Source organism: Nannobrachium achirus (genome assembly GCF_963921795.1).
Source record: "Nannobrachium achirus genome assembly, chromosome: 2".
Classification (NCBI taxonomy): Eukaryota; Metazoa; Chordata; class Actinopteri; order Myctophiformes; family Myctophidae; genus Nannobrachium; species Nannobrachium achirus.
In genome coordinates, this window is record NC_137811.1 from 40317216 (window position 1) to 40332914 (window position 15699).

Below are 15699 nucleotides of genomic sequence, written 5' to 3' on the forward strand. Positions count from 1 at the left end.
CAAAGAGTCCAAGGTATCAAAGCGTCTTTATTTGGAAATTAGTATAAAGTTTTGCGCCTGTTAAAAATAGTACAGAAAACGAGTTGCCTCCAGCACAGCGTGCCTACATTGTAGCTAGCTGATAAAAGGAGGGGGTGAGAGCAAGGGGGAGACATAGCAGGTCTGCAAATTATAAAATGATGTCACTTGTGGAGCCTCCACAGTAACATCTGCCCTTGTAGGAGCTACTAGCAAATCCTTCCCGACAGAGGAACGGAACATCTAGTTTAATCTCTTTGTGGCACAGCTCTGGGGCCTCGATGTAATTCATTTTCCCAAGGTTAAACTGGAACGGATGTATTTATTTCATAGACTGCAACAGGGATTAGCTCACCTTTATGCTGATAAAGTATGGACCTAGCCATACTGACAGTGAGCCAACGTGCACAATGGCAGCACCCTTACCGTTAGATCTGAACGGATACAGTATCATTAGTAACATGACAGCTGATGTCAATATGGCTGTCTTGCAATTAGAATAGATCTGCATTATGTAGGCTTTACTTGGACCTGCCTGCGCCAATGGGTGTTGCAGCAGAGGAGTTTGATGTACAGTATCAGCTAAAATGTGCATATGGAACCCTTACATTTAACATGCCTAGCCCCTTTGTGCTTTATTTAAGAGGGGTTTAGGAAAATAACAAAAGTAAGATAACACAATACTTGGTACAGAAAGCACTTTGGGTGACATTACTTTTAATTTAATGTTACTATATTTAGAAATTAACTTCTCCAAATCTTTTTCAACCACAATAAAGTTACTGGAGTGGGATTTGAGGCGTGTTTATTTGTGAATTATCTTCAGTTGATTGGGATAAAAATGGCTTATATACTGTACACATCTTTTTAGAGCATACAACATTCCTAATTGCCTGTAAATGGATTCTACCTACGGTACCCCTGAGAATCACAATTAGTTGGACCACAAAGTTTAAAACAAATGTTTCCGTTCCTGTGTTTGCACGGTCTAATTGACATAGTGTAGACTAGAGTCTCAGCGGGACAAAATGATGATAGCAAAACAGATGTAAACCTGGGTTTGAAATTGGGCATTAATGTTGGGGTCAAAGATTTGTCAGACATTCAGAACATTTGGGCATACAGTAACTGTCTAGATATGACATGTAATCTCGCATGTTAACATGGTGAAGGGATACATTATAAAATTCCTTATTAGAGGCCAAGATTCAATATAGAATCACCAACTATTCCCACGGCAACACTACCTCCCTCCACAAATAAATCAAATTCACATTCCCAGAAAATAATTCAGACATCTAGTAAATAAAATAAAAAAAAACACTACATTCCCCCTCCATTTCTAGAGCTTTCTTTAGGTATTGTAAAAAATGAAAGAATAAATTAGAACTGTTAAAATGCCAGGGGGTTTACAGCCTTGTCCATGAATGTTTGTCGTTTATTCATGGTGCATCCTTAATTCATACACTGAAATTCAAATACCAAAAAAAAAGAAAAAATGCTCAAAGATTTCTTAGATGACATTTAAAAACGTGTTTTTATAATGGAATGATCTGGATGCAACAGACGTATCACAGCGGTACATCCCCAGTTTGACATGTCTGCAGTGTGCGTGTTTAGCTGCCGCAAATGGGTACATGTCTCCTACCTTCCTCCAACCTATCCATCTGTACCTATTTCCTTTTGTGGCCGAGTAGTGCATTAATTAGTGTTCTGACACAGTTAAAGGCTACAGCAGGGCTGTATACAGTATACACACGTCACACCCTGCGTGCTATATACGCTGTGTATGTATGTATACATACCATAATATATACACACACACACGACACACACACAGTACATGGTGAGTTGAACAAACCCAACAAAATACATTCGCCGTTCATGTATTAAATGTGTAACTCTTGTACCCACAACGGTGCATTCGGGCCAATGGGCGTGTAGAAGGAAGGTTGATGGTGCAAATCTGAGGTGCTGGCTACACTCACAGGAGAGCATGGCAATATTCTGTCCACCACAACTAGAGCATCCACCAGACACTTTCGACCATCTTACTAGCCAATGAGCGCCACAGTGGCGGATGGAGCATTCAGTAGGATGTAATTTCCCACATTGGTGGAGAGTACAAAACATTACTACCGTTACTACACACAACGAAAAGTGCACAAGGCGCTCTGGAGGCGACCTGGCGTTTCCCAATGACCCTGAGCACAACGGTGGGGGCCAGTGGTGGGCAAGGAGGTAGGGAGCGCTTCACTGTGTTCACTTGGACTGCGCAGACGTGCCGAAAGTCATGGGCGAAGATTTACTATTCTGTCCATAGCGGCACATAACTTAAACGGCGCTGAGTCGGCTCATGCGACCATCGCAACGCTCGACACGGCGACTCGCCCGCTACCGCTCGCTCGGCAGTGTCTCACGTGGCTCATGGTCGCCGGCGTGCCTCCGTCGTCATCACCGGAAACAAACGCTCCTTTCCCTTGCAGCCCCCCACGCCAACACCGTCACGCTTAGGGTCATTGGGAAAAACGTGGACGCGCTCTGGAGATGTCATTAGTATTCTATTAGCCAAACTGTAATGGTTCCTTCCGAGGGACATTCCTGTCTGTCCAGTTTTTTCCTCTAAACAGTAATTATGTTCCTTGCTTAGTTCCTCGTTTGCGAGAGAAGAGGAGGAAACAATCTGATGGTTGGTATTACAGGATGTGACAAATGTCTCCAGTGACTACACGTCTCTCAAATGGGTGGAGGGTGAAGCAATGATTGTGTTGCTTCTTCTTAGGGCCAGTGACCTATGAAGAAGTATATTAATCTGTATACTCACGAAATACTGTAAAAAAATAAGTATGGAGATCAAAAGACAAACCAAATAAAACCATTGAACTCTTGAGATCAACTACATTTGTGTAAAGGATACAAAATTTACCGAGATATCAAAATGTTTTTTATGACCATCATCATATACATGAACAAATGTCGTTTGAACAAGGTAGGGTATAATCCAGTGATGTAAAAATCTCTTGGGCACAGTTGAAAAGGACAATAATATAGCCAATGTAAACTTAAAAGGAGCACTTCGCCCGTTTTCAAACTTTATCTTCATATACACACAGTAACTGGTCCTCCTCACTAAATGCTCAGGAACCTGCCTGCCAATGACATAATTGTTAGGTGCGTTTGGTAATTTAAAAAGAAATTGCAAAATATAAAATAAAAAAGGTTCTACAGCTAGATTTAGCTGTAGTTTCCATTAGCATGGAATCTCCACTGATGACTATGCACATGCTGCAGCCACATGTTACAATGATTCTGATTAAGGCTCGGTTACATTTAGTGTAGCACATTGGTTCTTATTTAAACCTTTTGATTTCAAGGACAACCATAACTCTCAGAGTTACAGACACACAAGGGGCCATTTGGAACCCCCTAAGGAGACTTTGATTGAGACCCACTGGTGTAGCAGATAATTTCCAGTGAGCCAACATGTACAATATCAGCAACCCTGACTCTATTTGGAACATAATCAGTATCATTGGTAACACCTGTGAAGGAAGTAATATATGGCTTCTGTGCATAGAGCCTATTAGTAGGCAGGTTTCTGTAGTGTCCACAGCCCACCTCTGAGTCTGAGAGGCAGAGTAAGTTGACAGAAACAGTACTATGTACTACTACCTTATAATTAATGAGCATTAATGAGAACCAAAGGGGTGAAGTGCTCCTTTAATTGAGTGCCATGTAAAATTCAAGCAGGAATGAAATTCATAAAATGGATATAGCCTGACAAAGGCCTTGTCCTAACTCGTGGCATCAGTAACCCCCAGAGAGCCAAGGACTGGGAGAAAGAAGGGAAGTTCTTCCCTACAAGCCCAACTCTCATACAAACAAAAACAAAAAAAAACACCTCAAAGTTCTCAAGTTCAATGTCACAAATATTAATTCCATGTAATAACTAACCATCTTCTCTCTTTTTTTCATATAATATTACCTTTATGACACTTTCTCCACACAATTCTCACGTAAGAACCGGGATTAGCAATTAATAAATTGTTATTCCAACCAAATGTATCACTAATAAATAATAGATTTAAACATATAAAAACAGCCTCCTCTGGAGGATTATTTTGTTACAGTAATCATATCCAGTTCGTCCACACAATGCAAACACTCACATTTCATTCAGTCTCTGTCATTGATTTTTGTTCTCAGCAGTATTTCACTGTCAACAGACCTAGGGATACACCTAGATCAGTGGTTTTCAACCCTTTTCACACCGAGGTCCATCATATATTCGGCATTTGAGCCACGGAGATTTTGCCTCTCAGACCCACAACGTAAGAATATTTTGTTGTCGTTGGAAAAGATTTTGTCCACAATTTCATGCTGTACTGATGTTGGTACCATAGGAGAGATAACAGACACACGTTGATCAAAACAAATAAACAATCAACATTCTCTAATGTAGACTTCTTGTAAATTAAGTAATGCAGATGTTTAACAATAATTTAACTCTTGAGAGCGTGAAATTAAACCATATTGGTTTTATTCTCTCAAGAGTTAACACTCACAACATTTTCTTCCCCTCCAAATTTGAATCCATGCCTAAACAACAAGCCATAGCTGACCCCACAATCCCTCCTCCGGATATAACAACATCATAAACATCCTTCTGGTCATTCTGTGTGCTCACTAATCCTCGATTAATTATTTTTACAGTAGATCAGTGCTTTAACACCCGTGAGAGCATTTAGAGCAACTCTCCATCATTTAGCTGGGGACCACCTGAAACTGGTGGTCGCCGGACCACTGGTTGAAAACCACTGACCTAGATGCATCCACTCTTGACAAAAACACACTCAAAATCACACACACACACGCGCGCGTACGTACGTAACCGCTTAGCTTAGCCGGGCCATAGACCCCTACCTAGAGCCTGCCATGGCTGTGCTATGCTGACAAGCTTACCAGGCAGCAGGGAATAATAATAAAAAGGAGTTCAATCCTCCTTTCCAGGTGGGCGGGTCGTCATCAAGCCCAACCCATAACAGCAGCATAGAGGGCGGAGCCACAACATCAAAATAAAAATAATGAACAAAAGGAGCACAAACTGGTAGTCATTGGACGTCATCCTCTTGGGGCATATGTACCATCCAGCGCTCCTGAACAAACATAATAACCCTTCGTGTGAAGGGTCATTTTCAGGTATCCGAGATCCCCGCTATTCCACAGCAGATTTATCACTCTCCACTTCTCTGCATGTCATTACATCCAGGCGTGCACTTTTTTACATTTTAATCGCTATAGAAAAAGATCCTTGTATGCTCATGGAAGAAAAACAGTTGGGACAAGCCGAACAATGAGTCCTTTTTTTGCTTGTTGATCTCAACTGTGGAGTAGCAGGGTGCTGGAAATGGAACAGATTGGAGACAAACATTTTGTCAACGCACGTCGTCATGCACCACTGTCAGTGCTTTACATCGACAACGGTGCCATTCGTCTTGACATCGCTCAGACCGGTTTACCGTTTTCCTCAGTCCAGCTTCTCCAGCACAGAGGGCACGTAGACCAGGCTGAGCTCACTGCCGAAGTCGCAGACGATGGCCGCGTTGTCGAGTACCACGAGCTGCCGGACGCCCTGGCCGTCGCTGCTCTGGCCCAGGTACACCGTCTGGATGAGGTCCCCGTAGTTCAGGTCCCAGAAGGAGACGCAGCCCTGGCCCCCCGTCACCAGGAGACTCTCAGAGATCACGCCCAGGCTGGCCCCACAGCCCACCTCCTATCAGAGGAAGGAGGAGAAGTGAAGACAGAGAGCAGCATTTCTCTTCTGATGCCGCTGCTTACAGTACAATTACAAGTAGGTCTTGCCTCTTCATTGTACCTTTTTATTTTACTGTCAATGTACTTTTTCTGTGAGGGGGTTGGGTGGGAGTGTTTGTGTTTGTCTTGTGTGTTTGTTTGGTTGTTTTTAGTTTTCCCAGGGTGAAATAATACCATTTGGAATATACCAAGAGTACTAGATCGAGTAAGTGTTATGAAACCTTCGACCACCAGCTCTACAGTACAATAGGAATTAACCGTATAATAATAGGACCAGAGGTTCAAGGAGAACCCAAGTTCCCCATTGACTTCACAACCTTACACCTCGGAGAAGCGAGACTAGGCTTACGAAAGCCCACTGAAGAATCAATACTAGAAAAGGGTCTACTGTTCCTAAGATGACAACAGCCCAAAGGTGATATAGTTATATATCCAGGCCTTGGACCCCCGATTCTTCCCTACAGCGGAGCAAAGTAGATAGGTCATCCCGTCATAGGATATAGACCGCCCTGTATCTTGCCGTAGCCACACGAGACCTTGGCTACATGTACGCATGATTGAACCAGATGTCTACCCCTAAGATCTCAATTATCATTTTCTGCGTAACTTCTGTGCCAGAGTCTCTTGGAAGAGTGATGTAGATATTCTACTTTGCAATTCTGTATTTGTGTTGTTTTCAGTATAAAAATAAATACGAATGAGACAGCACACACACACACACACACACACACACACACACACACACACACACACACACACACACACACACACACACACACACACACACACACACACACACACACACACACACACACACACACCTGTTGTATGGAATACAGTTTGATGCCAGTGCTACGGTCCCAGATACAGATGAGGTCGTCAAGTCCCGAGCTGATGACACAGGAGGTGGTGCAGACCAGCGAGGTGACGTCACCACGGTGGCCGTAGACATGGCTGACCCTGCTGCCCGTCAGCACGTCCCACAGACAGATGGCCCCGTCCTGCCCTCCACTGGCCAGTACCATAGTCTGCCAGCCAAGACACAGAGGGGCACACATACAGTAAACAGGCAGCTAAATCAGTTACCAGGTTTTCAGTTCACCACTTTAATCCTGGCATCCCTATTTTGGGGATGTCATTATAGGGGAACAATAGGTTACACAAATTTCCTAAGACTTACCCCACAAAAAAGAACGATATCATTTATGTGGGTAAAGCAAGCCTGTGTTTCTCAATAATCGAGGGTTTATTTTGTAACAAACATGTTAGCATCTGCCTCATGTTCCGGAAGACTGTGCAACATCAATACAATATAAGTACAAAGATAAAAATCAATCAAATTCTGTATTTCTTGCGTATTTGGGACTGTTGCAGCATTAATCTTGACTAATGCAAGTTTGGGTCAAATTCTATTCCTTGGGGACATTATACTGTATGTAGGCATACCATTTGCTTCCATTTCTATCTTCCAGAGAAGCTTAACAACCCTACAAACCTGTCTTATTTAGTTAACTGTCTTGCACAAAGACTGAATGTCAAATAATTGTATTCTACTCATAGATGACCCAGATCATGTTTATTCTCAAATTCAGTCTCCATATGGGCATTTATCCAACAATGTCAGATCGTTTTCTATCAATGGCTGCCTGTTTGTTTTAGGATTGATTTTATGTTCCTCAGTCAAGGATGATAACAAAGGGTGACCTTGTTTTTGCTGAGGAACTCAGGCTCGTCTTCAGGCTTGTGTTCTTTGAAATCCCTTCTTAAAAACTACTATAAACAAAAGCCTTAACATCATTCCCTTTTATTTCTCACTGCACATCGAATTTTACACATCATTGTGTTGTATGTTATGTAAAGCACTTTGTAACTACTGTCAGTGCTTTATAAATAATATTGTATTATTATTATTTCACACACTGACCTGGTCTATGTAGATTGCAGTTATTCCTCCAGAGTGGCCCTGTAGAGTGAAGAGACAGCACGAGTCCTCCAGCCGATACACCTGACATACACACAAGACACACACTTTTATAAGATGTCGTATTTAGTTTGTTCTCTCTTGCAGTCTGTACTTACATCCCTTCATGGCGGAAATTTCAGTAAGGGAAATAACCATATTAGTTCAGCATATACCGTATATATCATTATAATATCATATCGTATGTATCGTAATTCAGGCAAAGATAAAGGTAAATGGAAACATTCCAACATGATTTTCTGTGAAATTTGTGTTGTTGCTCTTTTTCCCTTCTAAACCTCTTTGCCGAAAATAGCCTCACAGCGCGAGGCGTTGTGAGCTTGTAGATCTGCTATTTTTGGCTACACTTCTCAGAATATGGACACTAGGGTTCAAGTTGTTAATATAAAAAGGATTGGAAGATTTGGAGGACCCCCTGTAGTAACTCTGAGGACCCCCTGTTGAAGACCCATGGTTTAGATTGGTATTCTCACCCTGACCGTGTGGTCCTGGCTGCCGGTGACCACCCTGCCCGCTGCAGCACGCAGCACTGTGATTGGCTTCTGGTGGGCACACTGCACCGAGCGCGTCAGCTGGCAGCTGATCATATCCTCGTTGCTGTAGCAGGGGGAGGGGGGCATGCTGACACGGCTGGGGGGTCCTGGAGACAGTGGAACAGTAGGAAGCAGAAGATAACTTGACCGTAGTCACAGAATGACACGTGATGATGACAAATATAAAGACAGCTCTGAACCAACAGTGTTGACCTGATGTCAAGCTGTAACGACGAGATTAAAACGTAAAGCTAATTCATGTTGAGATTTCAGCCATTAAACACAACAAACCAAGTCTCATAAACAGTCAGGATGGTAATCATGAAGTCATAAACCTGGGGCAAGTGCTTAACCTGCTTGCTGCCAAGCATTAAAATCTTCAATGTCTTCCATTGCCAGAATCTTTAGATTCTTACCTTTTAAGGTGCACGATGTGCACAGGTCATGCACGGATGGTGCACCACACGTGTGCACGCCATTCACAGCTTTCAAACAAAAACATCTGCTTGGAAATCCGTTCAGGCATTCAAAAGATATAGGCTATAGGGTTTTCTTCAAATGTAAACAAACATGGCTGCCATGGGAGCTTCCATGGGCTGTTCTGGGAGTCAAACATGCATTTTGCGATCGCGATCATGCCGAAACTGGAAGTTGGAAGTAAGGAGAGTAGGGAGAGCACTTTCTTTTTTTTTCTCAAAAAAACGGCCAACTTGGCACAGCTATATACAAACTCGTGAAACTCGGGGTTGGCACCATGTGTTAAAAATAATTAATAAAATGTGGAACGTTCTATTTTTGAAATACAAAATAAAGGTAGCAGTTCTAGTCGAGGATAGGGTTATCTTGTCATGTCGTCCATTAGAACCAATGTTTATTCAAATATTTTCACAGAACAATAAATGACTGTATACGGTACCTCTGTACTGCAGCAGACCTGGAGGCTTGTTCATCTCAACCGTGAAGAAATCTAGGGACCCATTCAGTCGAGCCGCTACAATTCTGAAGAGGAGAAAACAAGAGTATTCTCATATTGACACTATCAAACACATGGCCAATGGCAGCGCACAGATCATATTTCAATCTTGAATAAAAGTAGGAGGACTTGAACTTACTCCGGGTGTTTACTGTTTCTGTGTTGTGTGTGTGTGTGCCGTTTTCCCTTACCTATTGTTGAGGAAGGCCAGAGCAGTGATCCCTGAGACCCCGTCTTCATTACTGCAACGCAATGACCCTTCTACTGCATCCCAGAGCTGTACAAACAACGTACATTTAACATTTTAATACAACAGGAGGTTCACAAGTGGACTGTGGAGTGCTGTTTGATAAACACCTTAAATTAGTTTTCCAGTCCCTTGATAAGCAACCTGCCACTGCTCAGATATAATCCAGTACCTATTGGCTTCAAGACTGAAACATTAGGCTTTGGTCTATATCCCATCATCAAATGAGAATCTCTACCCACCTCCAGCTTTCCACTGCTCCTCCCAGCTGCTATCAGGTTCCCTCTCAGCTCCAAGGCCCAGACAGAGCTGTCCCAGTCCGGCGTTGCCTGCGACCCCGCCGCAGAGGCCCTCTCCTGGCACTGCGGTGCCGGGGCGTCGCCCAAGCTGCGTCTCCTGTGGAGCTGAGCTCCCACTGGCGGAGAAGACGAGACGGAGGAGGGAGAGGGGTAGGCGGAGGGCGAGGGGGGCTCGTGCTCCATGTAGGCTCGCTCCACCAAATCGCCGAAGTCAAAGCCTTCTCTGGGCGGGGTGGAAGGGTGGAGGTGGGAGGGTGGCTGGGAGGTGAAGTTGGTGTCTATTAGGGGCGTGAGGTCGGGCTGGTCGGTGAAGAGAGTGGGCCGGGGAGGCGCGGCGCGGCGCCTCACCGGGTAGCCCTCGTCCTCTGACAGGCCGTCGCCAGAGATGGAGGGCTCACGGCCATCAGGGCTCTCCAGGTCGACGCCGCCGCTCATGCCCTCCCAGCCGTCCCGCTGGTCCCAGCAGCCACCGCTGCTGCACCGCCTCAGGCTGACAAGGAGACAAACAGAGCAACGGAGCTCACCATCGAATGCAGTCAGATCTTAAAAGGGTATTTCACTTTAAAATACTTCTGGGGTCATAATGTCTACTCTGGCTCTTGTGTACAACCCTGACCCAACACTGTTTTTAAGTCGCTTGATTCAATATTTAGATATTTGATATTCATAGTCATCAGATACGCCGAACTACACAAGTCCATTGAACTTCAAGCACGTTTTGAACCATGTCCCTACTTCTGGTGACCTAATGTGTGAAGGGGCTGTATTTAATTTTCGCCCCACTAGTTTAAATCTTTGTTTTCAAAATCCACTACTCTAGACACAAACTTTGACACCGCTTGACAGGCTGTCACTCATAAGCTTTGTTCCGTGGTCAACAGTAAACGCCAATCAGTTAGGGGTCAAGTGAGCCGCCCAGGGACACTTCAACATGTAAGCTGGGTGGGCCGGAGGGCGAACCGGTGACCCTCTGATTGCCAGACGGCCTCTCTACACACTGCATCATTTAAAGCAGCCCTAGGCAAACATATGACATCTGAGTGTGAAATGTGCAATACGAGACAGTTGGGTGGAATAAGAAGAGGACACATTTCAACATTCTCACCCCATTTCTAAATTGATGTTACAGACACAATTTGTACACTGCAGACACATTTCACAATGTCAAAATGTTGCCGCAAGTCTGCTGATTCCTATGATGTCATTATCAAAGCTCTGTGATTTATAGGTGCTTTTCATCCATTTGGCACTTACACCGACAATTACACTCACATTGGCTCTCCGCACTCATTCTTTTTGCCTTTTCCACGATTCCTAAATTGCCAGAACACCCACAGAAGAACCAAACTCTATAAAGGATTAACAGTTTGGAGAAATCAATGTCAGGATGAGACATGGGATTCAACAAGGAAACTGGTGTTGGTTTGTTGTCAGGGTGGTTTGTTGTTAGGGAGACATCACAACTCTCCCTCTCTTTGCAGAGAGCAGTCTGTTTGGTTAGTGACTGCAGGGCACAGTGCCTGAGGGCCCTGGAGCAGTCACAGAGACCAGCGTTTGATTTATTGTTAGCTGACGAAATGTCAAAGTGTTTCACAACAAATACATACAATTGCATTTTAAAAGCAGGTAATTTTTTTGCTCATTAAAATTACTTTTCACCATTGTACAACACCTTGACTCTGTCTGGTTCTAAAACCCCTCTAATTTGCTAGGGTATTTTATATAAAGGAATTGTCCATTAGAAGCTTACCCATGATTGGGAATGACAGTGAGACAGTCACCGGTCTGAGCGTCCCACACCCTGATCTGTCCTGCCAGACAACAGCTGGCCAGCAGCATACCATCACTCGCCAGACATTCAATGTCCTGCAGGGAAATACAAATTAAATGCTTAATTAAAACCCCAAGTGGTCTTTAATTACCAATTCTATTGAAAACGGTTGTCATTAATAGAGAAGTCGATTTCTCAACTGCAGCACACAAACGTGGAGGCCTTAATGCAACTCAGTGTCCTTGAGCAAGACACTAAACCCATTTGTTGATCCCTACATTATGTGGCATTTTCAGATGTAATATGCAAAGTACAACCTGTATACTTTGTAATATACCATTTGTTTGCATTGTTCAATATAATATGGCCCTTACGGGTCCATTTGGTTCCATTTCTACACTCTCAGAGTTATGGTTGATCCTTGAAATAAGAATGTTTGAGAACCACTGGTATTGTAATTGTATAGCCGACGTTAAGTCCACAACTATTTCCAGAAACGGTTCAGAATGTGATGGAATTGATTCCGGTTCCTACAGCTCTGGATCCCAACCCTATATGTGTGTGTATGTCATTATGTCTGCTTCTCACCATGCTGTGGCCTCGCAGCAGCAGAGGTGAGATCTCGCTGACAGGAGGTGAGTAGCCATAGTCATCGCAGGGCAGGTCTCCGCGGCGCCGGCGCCCATGTGGCACGCCGTTCTGACCATAGTTGCGCGGACAAAGGATCCGGTACAAGAAAAACAGTAGTAAAACCAGCAGAACCCCTGCTGCAAGGCCCAGAGCGGCCACCCTGATGAGGAGAGAGAGGAGCAACAGAAATCACATTAATAAAAAAGACAAAAACTCAATGCCGTTTTCAGGAAACGCAGATGGGAATCAAGTATCAAAGCCACTAGAGCACAGTGGACTAGTAGGAACTTACACTGTAAAATCCTGAGTGTTACGGGTACATTCGGTTTACATTTGTATACTCTCAGAGAAAACCATTTTAGAACAAGGCTGACGCACACTCCAAAAAGGCTGGATACAGGTGCGTAGGACAAAAAAGTGCAAACATTCAGAAGGAGATCTGATAGTGACATCAAAGCAAAGGACCCGCTCACTGTCAGGAACTTGCAAAAAAAAGAATGTTGCTCTTCATTCCTAATTGTCCGTCCTGATGAAGGTCTAACGACCGAAACGTCGAATAAAGAGCAACATTTTTTTTGCAAGTTCTTGACAGTGCACCGGTCCTCTTCTTTGATGAGACACTCTCAGAGTTACAAACGGATAGATCAACACTGAGGATTTAATTGTGTCGACGAAAGAGCGAAGTTCTTTAACAAATACCCGTGCTTCGTATCCACATCCCTGCAGAACAAATCTGTGCCTTCCATGTTCCAGCCGGTGCACACGGGAGAGGCATGACATAACCTTGTTAAAATCTGTGATGAAAGCCACATGTACAAGCATGCACCAAGCATGCAGCGAGAACCACCAGCACCACCTAGAGCTGACTAGAGGAACTACAGCCCCCTATTGCCCACGGGTCACCTGTGGTGTGAAATGTGGTGTTGCTGTGACGAGGGGACCCGCTATACCAGTGTGACCTGTTCTGCCCGACGATACCAGCCGCTAAACGTGTCTGGATTTCTCAAGGCAGGAGAAAGACTCACGTTCTCAGTTCTAGTTCATAGTTCATAGTTATGACTCATAAAGCTGTGTGTACCCTGGGGGATGTTTTGTACCGATACCTGACGAAGATTGTTGAGAACAAAACTTTAATTTAATTAAATATTTTGGATGTTTTGTGTAGCACATAGCACATAATGTCCAACATAGCTCATCATGTATGGGAGTTGACATAGGAGCCGCTGAGTCGAGCTATCACATTACTTCTCAAGAAAGATGTGGGAATACAATGGTACAAAGCCCTTCAAATAGCTAGGAATTACAATTCGCAACAACACAGAGGGCTGCATTTGCCCATTTACAGATTGAACTGAGGACTGTGCAGGAAAGCTGAGGTTGGCACTTTTGGGAGTTTTCTGAGCTATCAGAATGTGTGTGACTATTATTCCTTTGAGCATAATTATGATAATAACAACAATACCATGACCAGTGTTTAGTATTGTTATTTCTAAAAGTAAATTGTTACGTTACAGCGTTACCTTCTGAGAAAAGTAACTTGTTAGATTATTCTTTCCATTACTGAAAATTAAAACCCGCCTGCGAGGAAGTTTAGTAAACATAAAATCCAGAGTGCAGCCTACCCGGAGTGCTGTGGTGCTGTTCTGGGCTTCACCATGGCTAATTTGCATTGACTTTGATCTCCTCCTTTCACCAATAAGTCAAAGAATAGTGTGAATATTTCCACAGCCTTGCTAAAAGGCAAACTCTGTGTCCGTCTTCTCTCAATCTCTGCCATGTCGCACAGGTGTGACAAATGAATGTAAACAAGACAGTAATGCCGTTACTCGTGTGTGACACCAAAAGTGGTGGTGACACATTGAATACGGTAGATTAGGCCAAGAAGGCGTTGGTAACTGATTTACGCGTAACACTCAGGAGTGGGACGGTGCATCGAGCATGCTTGTGTCTGCTGACAGACGCAAACAAGCTCATTCATTCAGGAAACGGCGCAAATCTTTCAGATTCGTTCTTTTTCCTTTGTGGCAACAGAAAGAACAGGGAAATATAGGTCTTAAATGTAAAGTAACGACATTATTTTTTGGAAAAGGTAACTAGTAACTAACTACTAAATTGCAAAACTAAGCCGTTAGGTAACTCTGTTACCCAAAAAAGTAATCTGTTACAGTAATGACGTTCATTTTAATGCACTTACCCCCAACACTGACCATGACTCCAGTCAGGAGATATACAGTACATTTGACAGTATTCATCTAAAATAATTTGGATGAGTGTGTGCAGTGCTCTCTCTCTTCTTACCATGCATGTGTTAACCTTTATCACAATGGCCTTCTATCTCAGCGCCATCTCCCAGCACAGCATGCCGGTCAGGGTCACTGTTGACAGTTCCCTTGTTATGTTGGCCATGATCCTGATCTAACTTCGAGCTAACAACCATCACATGTGTTGGACAAGAGCGATAAAGCAAGTGCAGCAGGCCTCCTCCTACAAGCCAATCCATCAGTATGTCACAGGAGCGAGAGCAACCAAGACTCAACCACAATGTATTCTAACAATAATCAATACCTTAGCTTAAATGACAACGGGTGTGTCTCAGGACAGAACAATAAAAAGATAGTTTTATGACACACCTTACAACCACAAACCCATTTATTTTGATATGTAGACATTGACGGTAGCAGCTACAGTATACAGTATGCACAATATTCATAACATCCTGAAAACTGGAAAGACTTAACCTCAAGTAGAACTTAAATTGGGGCATAAACACAACCCACAAACCTCGGCAACAAGCTTCTGTTCTTAGCCCCTGCTTCTAGAAAAGGAAACCCCAATAGAGGACAGTTGCTCCAATTTCAGACCACTGAATAATACGTCACTCTTTCCTAAGACATCACAAACTATTTGTATTTTACGAGCTACCGGTTGACCAATCACATCGGGTGAGTCAGTGGGCAGGTCTCAAGGATGAGAGTCACTATTGTTAAAAAGGACTACAGTAGATAACACACAGATGATCCCTTTTGTCCTTGTACTAATTTTTTCTTTAGTTGAGATAAGACAACCATCAGTCCACTAGCAGAGTACACTACTAGAACACTATGACAACACTCTGGCACTCCTTCATTGAACTGAGGGTTTGGTTCACACACACACACACACACACACACAGAGTGTAAGGGAAATTACACACATCTTATCGAGTGTAACCTTGACCTTAACCTTAAGTCTCTGCTGGCAACATCGAAATGTGCCTGACTTTGGCCTTGAACAGAAATCACCTTACCTTTATGCTAATTAAGGACAGCCGGGGAGAGAGAGAGTGTGTGTGTGTGTGTGTGTGTGTGTGTGTGTGTGTGTGTGTGTGTGTGTGTGTGTTATTGGTAGCCACAAAATATGACAAAGACGCTGTTACTTGTACCCCTGTGTCCTT

The 15699-nt window shown here is 43.6% G+C and overlaps 1 protein-coding gene across 3 annotated transcripts in view; it reads right to left on the reverse strand.

The window, feature by feature from the left end:
- Positions 1-9: 9 nt before the first annotated feature.
- Positions 10-15699, reverse strand: part of scap (SREBF chaperone) — a 48121-nt gene continuing 32431 nt past the window's right edge. For all 3 annotated transcript variants that reach the window (XM_080745337.1, XM_080745336.1, XM_080745335.1), the window contains exons 15-23: positions 12225-12426; positions 11616-11731; positions 9809-10355; positions 9511-9596; positions 9263-9345; positions 8287-8453; positions 7757-7837; positions 6654-6860; positions 10-5791 (exon numbers count right to left, since the gene is read on the reverse strand). In XM_080745337.1, the coding sequence (XP_080601463.1) occupies positions 5546-5791; positions 6654-6860; positions 7757-7837; positions 8287-8453; positions 9263-9345; positions 9511-9596; positions 9809-10355; positions 11616-11731; positions 12225-12426 (1735 nt within the window). In that variant the 3' untranslated portion in view covers positions 10-5545. The remainder of the gene's footprint in view (positions 5792-6653; positions 6861-7756; positions 7838-8286; positions 8454-9262; positions 9346-9510; positions 9597-9808; positions 10356-11615; positions 11732-12224; positions 12427-15699) is intronic.